Source organism: Podarcis raffonei, chromosome 6, assembly GCF_027172205.1.
Source record: "Podarcis raffonei isolate rPodRaf1 chromosome 6, rPodRaf1.pri, whole genome shotgun sequence".
NCBI lineage: Eukaryota > Metazoa > Chordata > Lepidosauria > Squamata > Lacertidae > Podarcis > Podarcis raffonei.
This window is the reverse complement of record NC_070607.1, coordinates 19,199,086-19,216,593: the sequence shown is the minus strand read 5'-3', so window position 1 is coordinate 19,216,593 and position 17,508 is coordinate 19,199,086. Positions and strand designations below refer to the sequence as shown.

Here is a 17,508-nt window from a genome sequence, read left to right as displayed (position 1 = left end):
ACTGCCAACTTCCGTACCTTGAAAACAACACAATGTACATACCTCGTATAAATTCACGAAACAAGAACCTTCCCTCATTAGACTGTGTGACTGGTTGACCTGAATGTCCAAAACACTATTTTTCCTACAAAGCCATTTCGTCTTTCCTGTTGTCCATTTCAATATAAAATCATTAGATCCCCACTGCCTTGCACATATATGCTAAATCCCATTTCCTTATTTAAAATGTTGGCATATTGTGGAGTCTATTGTGCCATGACTCTCTGTCGGGACAGCAACACTTCTCCTTCTGCGGTGCTCATCTCAAATAGCTTGAGAAGTTTACAGGAAGTGCATTAAAGGACTCAGAAGCTGGGAAGCCCACAAAGAATGACCTCATCCGAGCTCAGCAGACACTCAGCAAGTCTGAAACCACAAAGGCCTAACCTTATGGAGGCTGAGCTGGACTCAAAAATGTCTTGGTGCACGGTCAGTTAAGACTTAACCAGCTCAAAACAACCAAGTGCGATCTATGCAATCAGTAGGCAGAGAAAAGCAAAGGAAGAAACTAAAAGACCTAAAGCTCAGAGGAAGCTATGAAGCTGTGAGTCTCCTGTGATACTATAATTAACTGCCTGGTAGCAACTTGCCCTTGGAGGAACTGAGATTACCAAACCAATCATGTGATAAGTATAGAGGGAATGCAGTTTCTCAGCAGTTGCAGTAATGGGTGGCTCCACCACACTTGATGACTTGATGGCCGTACAAAATTGCCTCCAATGATCACACAAAGTGCAAGGTTTTCTGGCTATGAGACATTATTTGATTATGCCCTCCTTGAGTCCGGGCATGCAAGTTGTTAGAGACGCAGCAACCACACACCATAACACCAGGTGTCTTCAGGCCCTGCTGAACTAGCAACGGAGGAGAAATTTCATTCGGTTCACAGGTGAATCTGCCAAATCCACGCTTTTTGAAACAGTTTGTGAGCCAAAGCACAGCCATGCCTTGAAATTTGTACTTCTCCGAATTTGGCAGTGTGCTTCTCCAGCCAAGCGGTTGTGCATAAAAATGCATATATTTGTGAAAATAGCTGCATACAAAAGTGTTTTTATGAGGAGAAATTAGCTGGTGAATTTTCACGGGGATTTTTTTTTTAACCCACTAATTGTTACAGAATGTGAGGAATTGAAATTATGACTGGGAAAATGTGAAATTTGGGGAACCAAAATTGACGGATTAGTACACCCCATGGGAACATCAGGGACTGAGCATCCTGGACAAAACACATGAGGATTGTTGGGGAAAGTTTGCAGGCATATCCCTAGCTTCCATCCACTAGATGCAGGTACCTAAAGATAGCTTTACACACAGTTTGGCCTGGTTCTCCATATCCCCACATATGGCTGGGAGGAAAGGAAAATCTAAAGAGACAGTCTGTGGTCTCTTCCGGCATACTCCATCCAAAATGACCGTCTATTCCTTGCTTTCTATGGCCCCTTTGGACATTATCCATGCCACGCTAATCCTATGTTGGAACCAAAGGGAACAATTTTCAAATTTTGGTTTTGCGAGTGGGCTCTTGCTTCTTACAAAAGATCAGACCAAACTTGGAAGAGCCCTAAACAGAGAGCATGACACCATATCCTTCTGCGCTTCAATTTATTGACAACCCAACCAATCTCCTTCCCCCTAATTACTTCAAAACACACTTCACTACTGATGTCCATCAAAATACAACCTCCCAGAAACAGCATTATTAATATCTGTGTTCTTCTTACAAACCCATCTTGGTAGGAGCAAATTGTGTTCCCAGCATAAATTTCCCTAATAACATTTTGCTTTGTGATCCATCTAGTTCATTTAATGAACTTTAGTTGCTATAGGTAATACAGAACATGGCTTTGATCTGCTGGCCTTCTCTCCTCACCTACCAGTTCTTCGGATGTTAGTCTGGGTTTTTTTCTTTCCCCTCCACCATTTGTCAAATAAAGCATATTTCAAAGGCGATTTAAAAAATTGCTCTGCAGAATCTATCTTTTTGTGAGAGGTTTTTTTGGTGTGGTTTTTTTTTTTTTTTGAAAAAGAGAAGAATTCATGCCCCCTACATACAATAAAAGATATGGCTGACGCTAATAACTTTCTCTGTAGAGTTGTGAATGAGGAGCAAAAGGATTATAAGTCTTTGAATCTACAAAATAGAAGCCAAGCAAGCATTCCAACTGAGGACATGTTGACACAGAGGGAATAATGGCAACCACAGAACACTGAAAGAGGGAATTATCAAAAGGAAAGCTAGAAAATAGCTCCTTTTTCAGTATAACATTATGTACATTATGGACTGGTCTGAAACACTCACAGCTAGTTTTTTTTATTAAATCCTGATACCCGGGGCCACAATTGGCTTTTATTTCAAAGACTGGAGAAAATGTCTGAAAATAGATAAATGGTTTAGCAGTTCTTGAAAGACCAGCAAGCATGACCTGTTTGCAAGGGTTCTGTTTTATTGATATATGCAGTTGGAACTCAGCAGACGGCACCTCTCGCTAGAAATTTATTATCCAGCTGTGCTTTCCCGTTTGTATCTTATGACAGCCTTTTCTCTTGGACTCAGAAAACCCCTTTAAAGTTAATAAACAGGATGATTTTTTAAAATGATATGGAAATCTGAGAGATACACAGGAAATCTGCCTGCATCTCCCCAACACCACCCTGAAGATTTTGTTAATCTTTGTACTTTTGTTCATTTACTGTATTTATTTTTCCCAATTTGAAATATAAAATGGTGCGGTTTTTTATTGACTTAAGAAAATTATACAGACAGCAAAACGAAGAAGCCTAAATTAACATTGCCTTTTACCAATAAGAAATAATAATAACTATTACAATAATGAAAATACTAAAAATACATTCACTTCCCCTTTCCAACTTCTATTCAGGTTACAATAAATTACTATTCAATAAGAATCTATCATATCCTATGCTGTCCCATATATTATTTTATTTCCCAAATTCAACCTAAACCTCCCCTCCTCTTGAGTCAAAATGAGAATACCCACTAAACATTTTTTTAAGAAAAAAGCACTAGTTGCAAATATAAAATTCCTAAAGCCAGAAAGGGCAGCTTTCCCATCATTTAATATCTGTATCTATATAGATATATACACATATGCACACACCTTCTAGCAATTCTATATTTTGCTATTCCTGAGTTTCGCACCACTGCACAAAGGCGTGTGACTTTGGCATTGAAATTTGTATATTAAAAAAGAAGAAAAAGTTATAGGCTATTCCCCTTATTTAAGAGAAGCAAAATGTCTGAAAGTCAAATAATTCTGCTGCACATCAGAGGCAAATGCAGTAATGCAGCTCTTACCATCATAAACCCTGACAATGGTGGAGATAAGAAGAGCATTTGGTTTACTCCTTGTGATGTCATCAGGTGGTTAAGTCTGTAATCCTATGCCCATGTACCTGGGAGTAAACCCCATTGAACTGAATGGGACTCACTGGTTGAGTAGGCATGTGGAGGATTCTGCTGTAATAAAAAATGGGTGTTGGAAGTGCAAAACTTAAGCAGTGTCTACTACTTGTATATATTCTGTTCAAGTGTGTGTGTGTATGCGCGCGCATGTTAACCATAAGATGGAAGGGTATTGGTTCCAATTTCATCTCAGCCATTGGGTTCAAAGCAAGCCGTTAGGTTTCAAAGTCCTATGTTACATCCTCAGCCACTGCTATACAATGTAGGACTAGAGAATAATGGTATAAGGATTGGTGTAAGCATTGCCATAAGATAATAATTTGAGACAAATTGTATTTCGTGTCAAGCAGGACTCCCTAAGTCTCCACTCCAGGACCTGCTTTCAATGCCAGGGAACTAGAACAATACAGCAAATCTCTGTCTCTCATAGGGAAGAGCTTTTTGATCATAAATCACTGTTTCCAGAAAGATTTGACCTTCTGACCCAACACTTATTTTTCTAAACGTGGATTTTGGGACTTAAACTCACAGCATGGCAACAGACATTCCAGCCTGTGCACCACAACCAAGTTAAAGGAGGGGGCCACCAGGGAAGGAGCCGGACCAACAAGGAAACCTTTTAACATCACTAGACCAGAGCAGGTATCATGCAGGGCCCCACAAATTCTAGAGGAATTGAAAGCTGGCCATTGACTCTAGGGGTTAGTCAGGCTCAGCTAACAGCAGCCAATGACGTGGCATGGATGCAGCCCAATTGCTTTCCAAGACACTGGGTTGCTTGAGCTTACCAAGAGGGCTAGGGGCGGGGCAAGGAAAGTGATGGACTCTCCTTCATTGGAGGTTTTTAGGCAGAGGCGGGATGGCCACCTGTCATGGATGCTTTTGTTGAAATTCCTGCATTGGACTAGATGAACCTCAGGGTCCCTTGAAGCTCTACAATTCTGTTATTCTATGAGGAGCTTTGCCCTCAGGTGAGCCAATCCAATGCTCCCGCTTTCAGCTTTCTCTCTTCACGCTCCACAGAGGCAAAGTATTGGGTATCTCAGTGATGCACCTATGGATCAGGAGGTGAGATACCAAGAGCAGAGGTGGCAGTAGTGTGTTTAGTTACAACTGTGGGTTAAACCACAGAGCATAGGACTTGCCGATCAGAAGGTCAGCGGTTCGAATCCCCGCGATGGGGTGAGCTCCCGTTGCTCGGTCCCTGTTCCTGCCAACCTAGCAGTTCAAAAGCACATCAAAGTGCAAGTAGATCAATAGGTACCACTTCGGTGGGAAGGTAAACGGTGTTTCCGTGCGCTGCTCTGGTTCGCCAGAAGCGGCTTAGTCATGCTGGCAACATGACCCGGAAGCTGTACGCCGGCTCCCTCGGCCAATAAAGCGAGATGAGTGCTGCAACCCCAGAGTCAGTCACGACTGGACCTAATGGTCAGGGGTCCCTTTAGCTTTTACTTTACACACCCCAACACCATTTTGAAAGATCACTTTCTTCCTTCTGCTTTTGAAAAATATATTCTTTTGGTGGAATCTGCTAGAAATATTTGTCAGAACTGCATTCCCGGTCACTATTAGTGGCTATATTTGTGGCCCTCTGATCATGAGGTACTGTTTTGCTGTATTTGTGGCCCTCAGATTATGCCTGGTGTCTGTTTTACTCAGCATCCTGAACAATGAAGTTTCTCTCCCACTATTTCCTGTGGGACAAATGGCCTCGGCTTCTCCCTGACATAGCTCTTGTTCTCTGGTTCTCCTTTTCCCTTATTCTCTCTTGTTCTCTCTCTCACACACACTCCCTGACATAGCTCTTGTTCTCTGGTTCTCCTTTTCCCTTATTCTCTCTTGTTCTCTGTCTCTCACACACACACTTTACAGAAACTAGGTATGATATATAAATATTATTGCACCAAGCTCTATAGCTGCTTCAGTAGTTCTCAAGTATGCAAGCTATGAAACACAGCAAAGGGGAAGGAAATTATGCTCGACTTCCGTTTCTTCATACCCACTGCTCTTGCATCCCCCATACCAAGGTAACCACCAATGTGGCTCGAAGGACTCTTCATTCTTTTACTGTAAACGTTCAAAAGTTCAGATCCAACTTTTTGGCTTTCCATTGGCATCTGAGTGGCCATTGTGAGAACTGGCTCTCAGACTAGATGGGTTCTTGGACCAACCCGGCAGGCTCATACCATATTCTTATTTGAGGCCATGCTCTACTCACCCCCCTTGCCAGCCCCCTCCAACTTCCCCGTATTAACCCTCAAGTGTTTCCCCTTCCCACCCTGTGTGACAGCTAAGCTCACTTTTCACCAACCCAACCCATTTTCTGAAGCCTCTTCTCTCGTCTATTCTACAGCCCTGTTTTCATTTTCTTTTTTTAATAATAATTTTTATTAAGTTTTCCATTTTAACAATCTAATCAAATCACATTAAATATTCCAAATTATACAAATATATATCATAGCGTCCAAATACTTTGCCAAATTATAATTTTTTTGTTGGGGGTTTCCATGCTTCAGGTTCAGTGGGGTCCAATCATCTCATATTTCTACTGCTTTGAGTGTCCACTAGTCCCTTCTTTAAATCTTCTTTGTTATTATCCTGCCATGTTTTTGCTTTCAAGCCCGTGCCCATGCCTTCGACTCACCTTCCACACAAACCACCCTCATGGAAACCTACATGTTCCTCCTCTCACAGATTGCAACTGCTAAGCAAACTTTTCACCTTCTGTCCAGTTGTGAAGCCACCATCCCCTCCTGTTCTTCAGATCCTTTTGTGCCCCTGGTTTCCCTCTTCAACCCCCATCCCAGTCCTCCTGCTCCCTCTTCCACAACCCCCTTTGCACTCACATTTTCACCTTTGCTCCTTCCCTCCCCCTCCGCCTGCTTTCAGCTGCCCCTTGTGCACAGACCACCTGGTTTCCATGCCTTTTCAGCACTCCTATTCTTCAGCCCCCTTTGCGCGCACACACAACCCATGCTGATGTATGCAACATCATTTAAGATGAATAGACTCTTGAGACAAAGCATGGCAGTTGGCTTGTTCAGTTAGAGAAGGTGGAGTTCAGTTAATGGACATTGTGCATGTATGCGTGCTTGGTTGTTAATAAAACATCTCTTCTAAATTACTACACTGAATCTAGAACTTCAGGTTGAAGACAAAACATGGTAACAGGAATTAAATACATTCTGAGAAGGCACTATGGACTATTTGAGGGCTCTTATCTCTCATGCATGTGGCTGCTGAAGAATGAAAGGGAAAAGTTTAAAACAGTCATTTCAGTGTGCCCCTTTTCTTGCTGTACTCACAAGAACAGAAGTGTGAATAAAGCGAGAAGAGAGTAATACTGAGACAAAAATTGTGGCTTTAAACACCTTAAAGGTTTGAGATAAGCAGGGGTGGAGAGACCCCGAAGAATTGTTTAAAAAAAAACAAAAACACAAACCAGTTTTAACAAGGAGAAAAGCAGATATGGATACAATGGGACTGGCAAATGATCAGTGTGTATCTGGTGTATGTGTGTGAGTGCGAGTGTGTGTATGTGAGGTATACAGAGGTATCTCACCTTCTCAGTTAACTCCCTTTCCTCCATCTACACAGTGCACAGATCTCTATGGCTGCTTCAAAAGTTCTCAAGTATGCAGGCTTTTCCCAATTCCCCTCTCAGTGTATTTGGCAATTGTCGCTTCTTCCTATGTCAGCCCCTGCTCATTCTCTGCTCCAGCCTCTGACATTGTTTCAAATCACCACTTTTAAAATAGTAATTCATTTATAGTAGTAATTATTATAAATGTTTTCACCCGCTCTGTTGAACCCACCCAAGAAAGCAAAATAGAAGGAAAGAACACAGGGCAGAATAAGTTCAGAGAGTGAGCAACTAATCTTGATTGCATTTGATTCACTTTAATTTCCAAAAAGAATTGCAGATTGACAATAAATCTCTGGCACAACCTGAAATATCTTTGATCAGGCCCAGGGAGATGTAGAATTTATTTTACTTTCATTCGAGGATTCTGGAGATATTATCCACATTTATGCATGGATTTGGGGTGTTCTGGTACCCTGAAGTCCAGCCCAGAATGACCTCCACTAGCTTATACTGTATTCTTCTTCAATCTTCTTGGTGAATTAGTGAGTGGTGTTTGGCTCCACGAAAAAAGGAAACCTTTTTCTCCCCACATAAGGGAATGTGGCACATTATTTACATAATGAAAGAAACTGGTCTGGCCATGGATGGTGTAAATTCCTCCCCTTCTAGGACTTTAATCTTAACAGCTATAAATTTGCAGAGGTGGATGGGATTGGTTGATGCATTAAAAAAGAAAGAGAGAGGGGCTCACGAGTCTTAGCAGAACATACAAAAAGCCCTGCTGGATCAAGCCAAGGACACATCTGGTCTAGCATCCTGTTCCCACAGTGCCAAGAAGACGCTTCTGAGAAGCCAGCAAGCAGGACCTCAGTGCAGAACCTCTTTCCCTACTTCTGATTCTTGGCAGCAGAGTCTTAGACAGAGGCCTGCTGCTTTGGACAGTGGAAGAAGAATGTGGTTATCATGACCAGTAGCCATTGAAAGCCTTATCGTCCATGAATTTGTCCAATCCTTGTTTAAAGCTAAAGTTGGTGGTCAGTGCTACATCTTGGACTCCACAGTGTGAAGAACAGGCACAGCCTTGCTGGTGCACCTCAACCATATAGCACTCTATCTGTGCAGCACCCACAAGATTCTGCAACTGTGTAGCATTTTCTTTCTTTTTTTAAGGGGTTAACGGATCTCAGCAAATAAGCCTCTTTGTGTAATATGCTGACAATACTGCTTCCAGATGACGTTATCTCTGACCATTATGTCTGCAAATCACTTGTACCTCACCAACCCTTCAGTTATGCAAAAGCCACATTCCCACAACCAAAGGCAATGCAACAAAACAAATTGGGGATCCACTCAACGAAAGGTTATCTACTTAACTAAGTAAACAGGATGTGGAACATCCTTCATTATATAATGAACGTGTCTAAATGTTAAAGAAAAGAACAGCGCAAAAACAATGTATAATTTCTGGGGGCGGGGCGGGACAGGGAAGGGACAGGAACAATTTTACTTTCATATATGGGACTGTACAAATTGGGAGGTTCGGTAAGGAATCCAGACTACACACAGGATGACAAAGTATGGATTTGCTCATCACTAATTGTGCATAGTTAAGCAGCTACTAAAACTGGTGGATGGGCATGGAGGATGGTGAATGATCTAGCATTGTAGCTTGATGCCTGCCTCTCTTCCCCAAACTTTCTGTTCATTTCCCCCTCACAGCTCTTCCCGCCACACACACACACACACACCTCTCCATAGTCCTAACTCTTTCATCTATTCAAGGCACATCTTCTCAAATCTCACCTTCTGGATGCAGCTTCTAGAGCTGTGAACATGCTGGGTCCACCTTGCCACTTTTGGGAGAGGGTTACAATGCTAGACCACACAGTGGCCAGGAAGCCTTCATTCTCCCCTCCCGAGAGAGAGAGAGAGAGAGAGAAGGAAGGAGGAGAGTACAGAAACAAGAGAATGCCACGCATTCACACTTAGGTTCCTACTTCGGATTGCAGCCTACATCAGGGAGATTCCTTAAGGGATCACTAAAGTGTTTGCAAAGGTAGGCATGCTTGTGGTGTTACTTTCCATCTCTGGAAACAGTTGTGTCAGGCCCTTTTCTAAAAATAAAACCATTTTTCCACAGCACCTTTGTATATTTTCCTTGTGGTTTTGTCAGGAAGAGAAAGTGAGGTAGCGGTGTTTGCCTTCTCCACTTCCGCCATATTTGTTGGGTTTGGAACACAGCATGGAGAGAGAGAAATGCAATTGGACAAGGTGAAATGACTCAGTGAAGGGCACAATACTTCTTTATCTCCCTTCCCCTCCCCTACATCACCCCTGCCACCCTAAGCACACAGAGCTTTGTGTGCTGTGTAGATGGAGGAAAGGAGTTAATTGAGGAAGTGAGATACCACTGTAGGCCTCACTCGCACACATACACAGATACACACTGATCATTTGCCAGTCCCATTGTGCTAAACCTGAAGCATATCAGAGTGTATGAAGTGAGGTGCTGGCTGATATATCTATATGTATACCAGCTCCTCCACGTGTCCCTATTTTCCAGGAACAGTCCCAGATTTTTAGAAGCCATCCCAGTTTCTGATTTGATCCCAGAATGTCCTTTGATCCCTTAGGGTGTCCATATTTTCATCAGAGAAATGTTAGAGGGGATGGAGTCACGCGATCCCCCGAGCCAAGGAGATAAGTAACTCTACAACCATTAGAAGACATCTGAAGGCAGCCCTGTATCGGGCCTTTTTTAAAAGTTTTAATGTTTTATTATGTTTTTATATATGTCGGAAGCTGCCCACAGTGCCTGGGGCAACCCAGTCAGATGGGTGAGGTATAAGCAACAAAATTATTATTATTATGGAATAGGAGGTCCCTGTGTTCATCGGCGAAATGCTGGAGAGTATGATATACATGGTGAGGTGTGTGCAAATGTCCTCTTGATATAAAGGTAAAGGTAAAGGGACCCCTGACCATTAGGTCCAGTCGTGACCGACTCTGGGGTTGCGGCGCTCATCTCGCTTTATTGGCCGAGGGAGCCTGCGTACAGCTTCCTGGTCATGTGGCCAGCATGACTAAGCCACTTCTGGCGAACCAGAGCAGCGCACGGAAACGCCATTTACCTTCCCGCCGGAGTGGTACCTATTTATCTACTTGCACCTTGACGTGCTTTCGAACTGCTAGGTTGGCAGGAGCTGGGACTGAGCAACAGGAGCTCACCCTGTCACGGGGATTCGAACCGCCAACCTTCTGATCGGCAAGTCCTAGGCTCTGTGGTTTAACCCACAGCACCACCCGTGTCCCTTACTCTTGATATACTCCACCCTAATTTGTTGGCAGAGTTGTTTGCAGCACCATTTCACCAAAGCTATCCAAGGAGAGGAGGAATTCTCCAACAGCTTATTCCCCCCCCCCCTTTCTTCTTCCTTTGCTGCTGCTTCAATTGGCAACAGCAGCGACATTTTGGGCGGCCTAGTCTACCATTTTGCATTTTTTCCAAGGCCCCTGATTTCATGTCACTCTGAGGGGAGGTGAGCTGGGAAATGGCAGCTGCCACAAAACAAATGGTGGAGAATACCTAGAGAAAACTGGCAGATAGAAGAGTAGAAGTATCTCTTTTTCTTCTATTTCTGCTTTTTCTTCTTATTTAGTTTTTGATATTTTTAATTAATGTTCAATAATATTACTTGTAAGTATGATATGAATGGCATGATATGAACTTACAGAGAGAAGACTGATAGAAGAGATCTGTGTGAGAGACAAAATAGAGTGGTATTTCTCAGGGTATGAGGCTGAGAAAGATGGAAGCTGTCCCAGGTGGGGGCTGGGAAGATGGAGATCTCTGTTTGTGAATTGAAGATTAAGATAGGAGGTTGATAGAATATAAAAATGTGTGTTTGTGTAGGTGTGTTTCTTTTTTTCTTTCCCTGCCCCACTCTCTCTTCGTTTTATTATTTTCCTCTCTTTAGATATTACCTTTGTTTGGGTTTTTATTGTATTATATGTTGGAAACCTTTAATAAATTTGAGTTTAAAAAGAGACTACCTAAAGAAAATACTGCAAAACGGACTTCTTTTTTCTAGTTGGGGAAGTGGGGGGAGGAAGATAAATCTCAGAATTTTTCTCAGAGCAGAGTGGAGGGATTGAGCTCAGCTCTAATATATGATTTAGCTGAGTAATTTAGCCTGCAGTCCTAACCCCGCTTTTCTGGCTGAACTTCTACAGAATTCAGTAGGGCAATCCTCTGAGTAGACCTAGTTGGGATTGAACTGTGCATCTGCAATCCTATGCACACTGGGCTGGGAATAAGCCCTTATGAGCGCTGTGGTGTTTACTTCTGAGTAAACACGCATAGGGTTCTGCTGTGCCAATAATTTCACACACAAGCCTCTTTTACATGAAGCTGTCTGACTGCCTGGGAAGAGGTACGAAGGGCTTTATTTTTAGAGAATAAAACACACACACAGTCCCTGAAAAAAAGGCAGGTTGACCTGCTTAAGAACAAGCACACTAGGTAAAAACATTCCCTTCAAAAAAGGACTGGTAACAAAGGGGGAAAGTTACCTTCTTATCTGCTTCACAGTTGTGAAATAATGTAATGCTCTTTCAGCGCCGCAACGTTTCCTAAATCTTGGTAACTCTTAGGATTTCTATAGCAACAATTAGTTAGGATAGCACATGCCCCAGGCATCTACCTCATGCAGGCAAAGGAGATGAAAATCTGCCTTTTGAAGAAAACTATTGTCGCACACTCTCCCCTCCACCCCCCTTCTATGCCTTCTCTGTTAGACATTGCATAAAGTAACAAAAGAGGTGAGTTGCCGAGACAGAACCTAGCCTACTCTTTCTAAAGAAAGGAGAACAGCAGTCAGCTGTTGGAAGTCAGTTATAAAAATGAAGAACAGCCACACAAAAATTCACAAGAAAAGAATCCTGTTCTTTAGCAGCTTGGTGTGTTTTTTTATCATATGCAAGAGTTAGCTACCATTTGCCTCTATTTATTGCTCTTTTAATTTAAAAATAAGGGAGGAAATGTATGCGCACAAATCGAAGTGAGCACCCTAACTGAGAATGGGCATCCTAAGTCTGAACTTCCACTTTGCATAAATGCTCAAAAGAATAAATCCTGAGTATGAAAACGGTGACAAACCATTTCCCCCCGCTCACATTTGGTCTCTACGCTATTGTGGACTTCAAAAAATAAATAAATGAGAACCTTTGTTTTAAATGGATGCTGGTTCAGAGACCGCTTTAAGATTTGACGGAGACGCAACATTTTAAAATCCGGAAAATCTAAAATATACTGCGAGTGACAGCTTCGGAAAGATAAAGCATTCTTTCTTTGTTGATAAAGGGAAAGCTGTTGCTCTGTATAGTGATGAGCACGAATGGCAGAACCTCTTTAGTGTCTGTATGTTTTTAATATGCATATGAAGCAAGAAAACACTAAATTCTACTGCGTTTGGCAGTAGCTGCTGGACAGAACTGGGCAAAGTCTTTCCCCCATAATGTTAACTTTGGGGGCAGGGGGTAGACACAGACTTACCGGGGAGAATCAATAAGCAGAAATGCTGTGCTTAACCCTTCCTCTCTCTTGAAAACTGCCTTTCCCCCCACAGCTAAGCTTCAAAACTGGAAGTGAACCACACTGGGGTGGGTGGGGGAAACCAGATTCAGGAAAACCAGCAGATTGTTTGCATTCTGTGCCCACTCACTGTCACTTCCCTACAAGTTGCCTTCTTGAGTTTCATTATATTAGCAAAATGCAGAATCAGGCCCATGTGTACTAATTTCCACCAGTGTTAGAAATCTCAGACTTAGAATTAGTTTCTGGACCCAATTCAAACTGCTGGTTTTGACCTATAAAGCCTTAGGTGGCTCAGGGCCACGATACCTCAAAGATTGCCTCTTCCCATATGAAGCAAACCAGACCCTGCGATCATCTTCTGAGGCCCTTCTTCATGTGCTTCCTCAGAGAGAGGTCCAGAGGGTAGCAACATGAGCATGGGCCTTTTCTGCAGTGGCTCCCCATTTGCAGAAAGCTCTCCCCAGGGAAGTTCAGCTGGCACCTTCATTATACAACTTTAGGCACCAGGCAAAAATGCTCCTCTTCAACCAGGCCTTGGGCTGATTAATATCCTATGTCTATTTAATTGTGTTTGTGTGTGGGGGGGGGTGCTATTGGTTTGCTTTGTTTTTGCTCATTTTTATTATGTAGTTCGTTTTGTATTTTTATGCTGCACACTGTCCTGAGATCTTTGGATGAAGGACGGTATACAAATTTAATTAATAATAATAATAATAATAATAATAATAATAATAATAATACATCTCTACTACTTCCCTGCCATATATTTTGTGGTAAGCTGTGAAGGTATTTCCTAAATATCAATATCTTTTGCCCCATCAGAAATATCACAATCCCTTCAGGTTGGGGGGGGGCAGGTGGCCTAGATGTTGAGAGACTATGAGGTCCAGCGCCGAGGGCCTTCTGGTGGTTCCCTCACTGCAAGAAGTGAGGTTACAGGGAACCAGGCAGAGGGCCTTCTCGGTAGTGGTGCCCGCCCTGTGGAATGCCCTCCCAGCAGATGTCAAGGAAATAAGCAACTATCTGACTTTTAGAAGACATTTGAAGGCAGCTCTGTTTAAGGAAGTTTTAATGTTTTATTCTGTTTTTAATCTGTTGTGAGCCGCCCAGAGTGGCTGGGGAAACCCAGCCTGATGAGTGGGGTATAAATAACAAATGATGATGATGATGATGTCCCAGCCAACATGGTCAGTGATGCTGGGATGATGGAAATCATAGTCCAGCAACATCTGGACAACCCTGAGTGGAAGGGAAAGCAATTTTGTCTCCCTTACTGGCCATTGGCTCACCAACTATGGAGGCTTAAGCATCCCCAAAGAATCACAACTCCATTGGGATTTCTGAAAGCAAAGAATAGTTTCGACATCTCCAACTATTGCAAGGCCCCTGTTGTCAAGACTAAACTATGCACTCAGCAGCAACCCAGGTCTGGAAACCTGGGCTACCATTTTTCTGCTGCAAAGCAGAGCACCGTTTCCAGGGGAGACACTTAATTCATACTCCCCCCCCCCCGTTGCTTTCTCTTCCAAGCCCATCCATCAGGTAAGCATCTCCGCAGCGAAAGTTCCCCAGTGCATGTTTATTTACTTCTTCTGAATCACCCTGGGGTATTTTTGCATGGAAGACCTTAAACATCCATTAATAAAGTAGGCGAAAGAGACTGTTACTTGAACCTTGCAAATCATGCCCCTCCAACAGCTTTGCAGCTAAGAAGCAGTGCCCTGGGTTCCAGATCTGCATTTACAAATAATTTGGTGGAGTGGAAAGGGACTAGGTAGCAAGTAATGTTGAGAAAGGTAGCGTGCATGGAGGACCATGAAAGGGGGGAAATAAGCAGCACAGGGAATATAAAGGGAGTGGGGGTTCTGTTTTGGAAAGGCACAAGGCGGAAGGTCATAAATGGAGAAAGAGGGTGCAAGACATGTCAATGATTACGAAGCTGATGATTGAATGAGGTTCCTTGAGCTCTGGGCAGCAGTACTGTTAGGACCCGACTTTAGGACAGAGGTAGTCATAGCTTTTTCCGTATAGTAAAAGCTATGGTTTTCCCAGTAGTGATGTATGGAAGTGAGAGCTGGACCATAAAGAAGGCTGATCGCCGAAGAATTGATGCTTTTGAATTATGGTGCTGGAGGAGACTCTTGAGAGTCCCATGGACTGCAAGAAGATCAAACCTCTCCATTCTGAAGGAAATCAGCCCTGAGTGCTCACTGGAAGGACAGATCCTGAAGCTGAGGTTCCAATACTTTGGCCACCTCATGAGAAGAGAAGACTCCCTGGAAAAGACCCTGATGTTGGGAAAGATGGAGGGCACAAGGAGAAGGGGACGACAGAGGACGAGATGGTTGGATAGTGTTCTCGAAGCTACCAGCATGAGTTTGACCAAACTGCGGGAGGCAGTGGAAGACAGGAGTGCCTGGCGTGCTCTGGTCCATGGGGTCACGAAGAGTCGGACATGACTAAATGACTAAACAACACCAACAACAAGTCATAGCTTAGTGGAAAAGCACATCGTTCGATCCACAGTATCTCTAGGTAGGGCTGTGGAAGATGCTTTCCTGAAGCACTGGAGAGCTGCTGTCAATGTTCACTGTACAGTGGTACCTCGGGTTAAGAACTTAATTCGTTCTGGAGGTCCGTTCTTAACCTGAAACTGTTCTTATCCCCCTTTAGCTAATGGGGCCTCCCGCTGCCGCCGCTCAATTTCTGTTCTCACCCTGAAGCAAAGTTCTTAACCTGAGGTACTATTTCTGGGTTAGCACAGTCTGTAACCTGAAGTGTCTGTAACCTGAAGCGTCTATAACCCGAGGTACCACTGTACCAAGCTAGATGGATGAGTGTTTTGGCTTGGGATAAGGCAGCTTCCTATGGTCCTAAGTCCAGGGCCCCACTCAGCAGAATAAGCAGGAGTCATCCTCCCGCCCTGACCGGCACACACACAAATGCAGCGTGATTGCATTACCACCATTTGAAGCACACTGTCATCTAAAAAGGGGGAACATTAAAACAATTAAATCCAGGGACTGAAATTACCTAACTGGACCACTGGCTCTGGGAATCTGCAATTATATCCAATATCGCACACCTACAATCTGATAGTATCAGTTAAACACATTAAAAAAGAAACTTTGATGCAGTAGAGCTTGAAATTTGAGGAACTGAATACAGGATCTGAGATCAGGGAGTGGCTCAGAAGTCAATGGAGAAGTCCATTTTAAAGGGGAGGAGAGACAAACCCAGCTGTAATATCATTGCTTTAGAAAGTCTGAGAAAATTAAAAGAAAGTGTTTCCTTACGTAACGTTAAAATGCAATCCTGTTGAGTGGTATGTATTATTTGAAAGAAGTGACTTAGTGCTACAATCCTAAACATTCTTTATAAAGTTGTCCCAGTTCTAAACATTTTCAGACTAGGGTGCTAAACGCATCTATTTATTTATTTTTTTAGATAAAAAAACTATATATTGAGGCTGCAATTGTATACCCATGCACCTGGGTGCAAATCTCATTGAACTCATTGCGACTTCTGAAATGTGAAGCATTTCAGAATTTGCATCATGGGGAATCCTTGCTCGCCACGTTCAAAAGGAGCATTGCCTTGATTCATTGTGAATATTTTCACAACGCAGACAACCCAAACTCCAAATGAAGAGGGACACTTGGTATTACTACTTGCTTGACAACCCAAGATTCAGGATGGAAGGGAATCTGGCAATGAAAAACCAAACAGCGTGTTTGAGATTACCGTTGAGCAGGTTATCTTAAAGCAGTCATTTTCAAATAGCTAACTCCTAACAAACTATTTCTGTGTTGAATTGTTAACCCAAGTAACTACAGAGGATTCTGTAGCCGTACTACAGGAGCTGTCAATAAGTGCTGGACAGACCTGAAGGTCTTGTCTCAATTACTCCATCTCAACTGAGTGTGGGCCAGAAACTTCTTCCTACCCAGTGGTAATGATGACTACGTCACCATTCAGATAAATTAGTTTGCTGTAACTGATATTCTTAAGACCCTGACACACCTCAATCATCATAGGCATTCAGGCATATGAAATACACAGACCTAAGACGTTAGACCCAACCCTTAGATCTTGTCAAGATGGGTTTAGGATAGTTCTTTTAAATAAGTTTCCACGATAAGCAAAGTGAACAAACAAGGAGCGGCCACCTACCTGAGTCCTGTCCATCCACAACGAGGGCCAAGCCAAACGCCAAGAGTTTAAGCCACAAAAACATGGTTACATCCAGGGCTCATGTGTATCCTCACAAAACAGCATGTGTGTGTCAGTCTCTGGAAAGCAAAATAATGGTTATCGCCCTGTGCAAAATGACTTGCCAAGGTCCAAATCAAATGTAGAATAGGCTATGCGCACGTACATTGCAATGCGTCCTTATCATTCAGGGAGCAGCTTCCTCTGACACCCAGAGACTAAGTGCACACACACACACTTCACAGCAAAGTGATGTCACAGACAATTTTTACCGACTTCTCTAAAACCACTCTTCTCTCTCTTTCTCTCTTGAATTCAGTTTCCAGGAAGTCAGAGGTTTTTCTGAAGCTGTTGCACTTGTTGTGACTTCCTGGTTGAAAAGCAGATGCCGCCAGAATTTCTGAGGAACTGAGACGGGTTTCTCTGTCAAATGCTGAAAGAGTTAAAATGCTCGTGGCTGTGGAGAAAGTCCCACCCCTACAACGATGTCGGGTAATGTTAAGAAAATTGCATGCCAGTATGCTTAACTGACGAGGCCACCGTTGATCATAGCTAATATCTCAAGTGTCCGCTGCTTTAAAACAGACCTGGAGAAGTCCCAGATGATGCAAAATGTTCTCCTTCTCCAAAAATGGCTTCACTTAAGGTTTG

At 43.0% G+C, this 17,508-nt stretch overlaps 1 protein-coding gene across 3 annotated transcripts in view; it reads right to left on the bottom strand.

The window, feature by feature from the left end:
* The window catches only part of PTPRC (protein tyrosine phosphatase receptor type C), an 82,426-nt gene extending 65,346 nt beyond the window's left edge, over window positions 1-17,080 (bottom strand). For all 3 annotated transcript variants that reach the window (XM_053391503.1, XM_053391504.1, XM_053391505.1), the window contains exons 1-2: window positions 17,024-17,080; window positions 16,819-16,937 (exon numbers count right to left, since the gene is read on the bottom strand). In XM_053391503.1, coding sequence (XP_053247478.1) covers window positions 16,819-16,882 — 64 coding nt within the window. In that variant the 5' untranslated portion in view covers window positions 16,883-16,937; window positions 17,024-17,080. The remainder of the gene's footprint in view (window positions 1-16,818; window positions 16,938-17,023) is intronic.
* Between the last annotated feature and the right edge of the window lie 428 nt (window positions 17,081-17,508).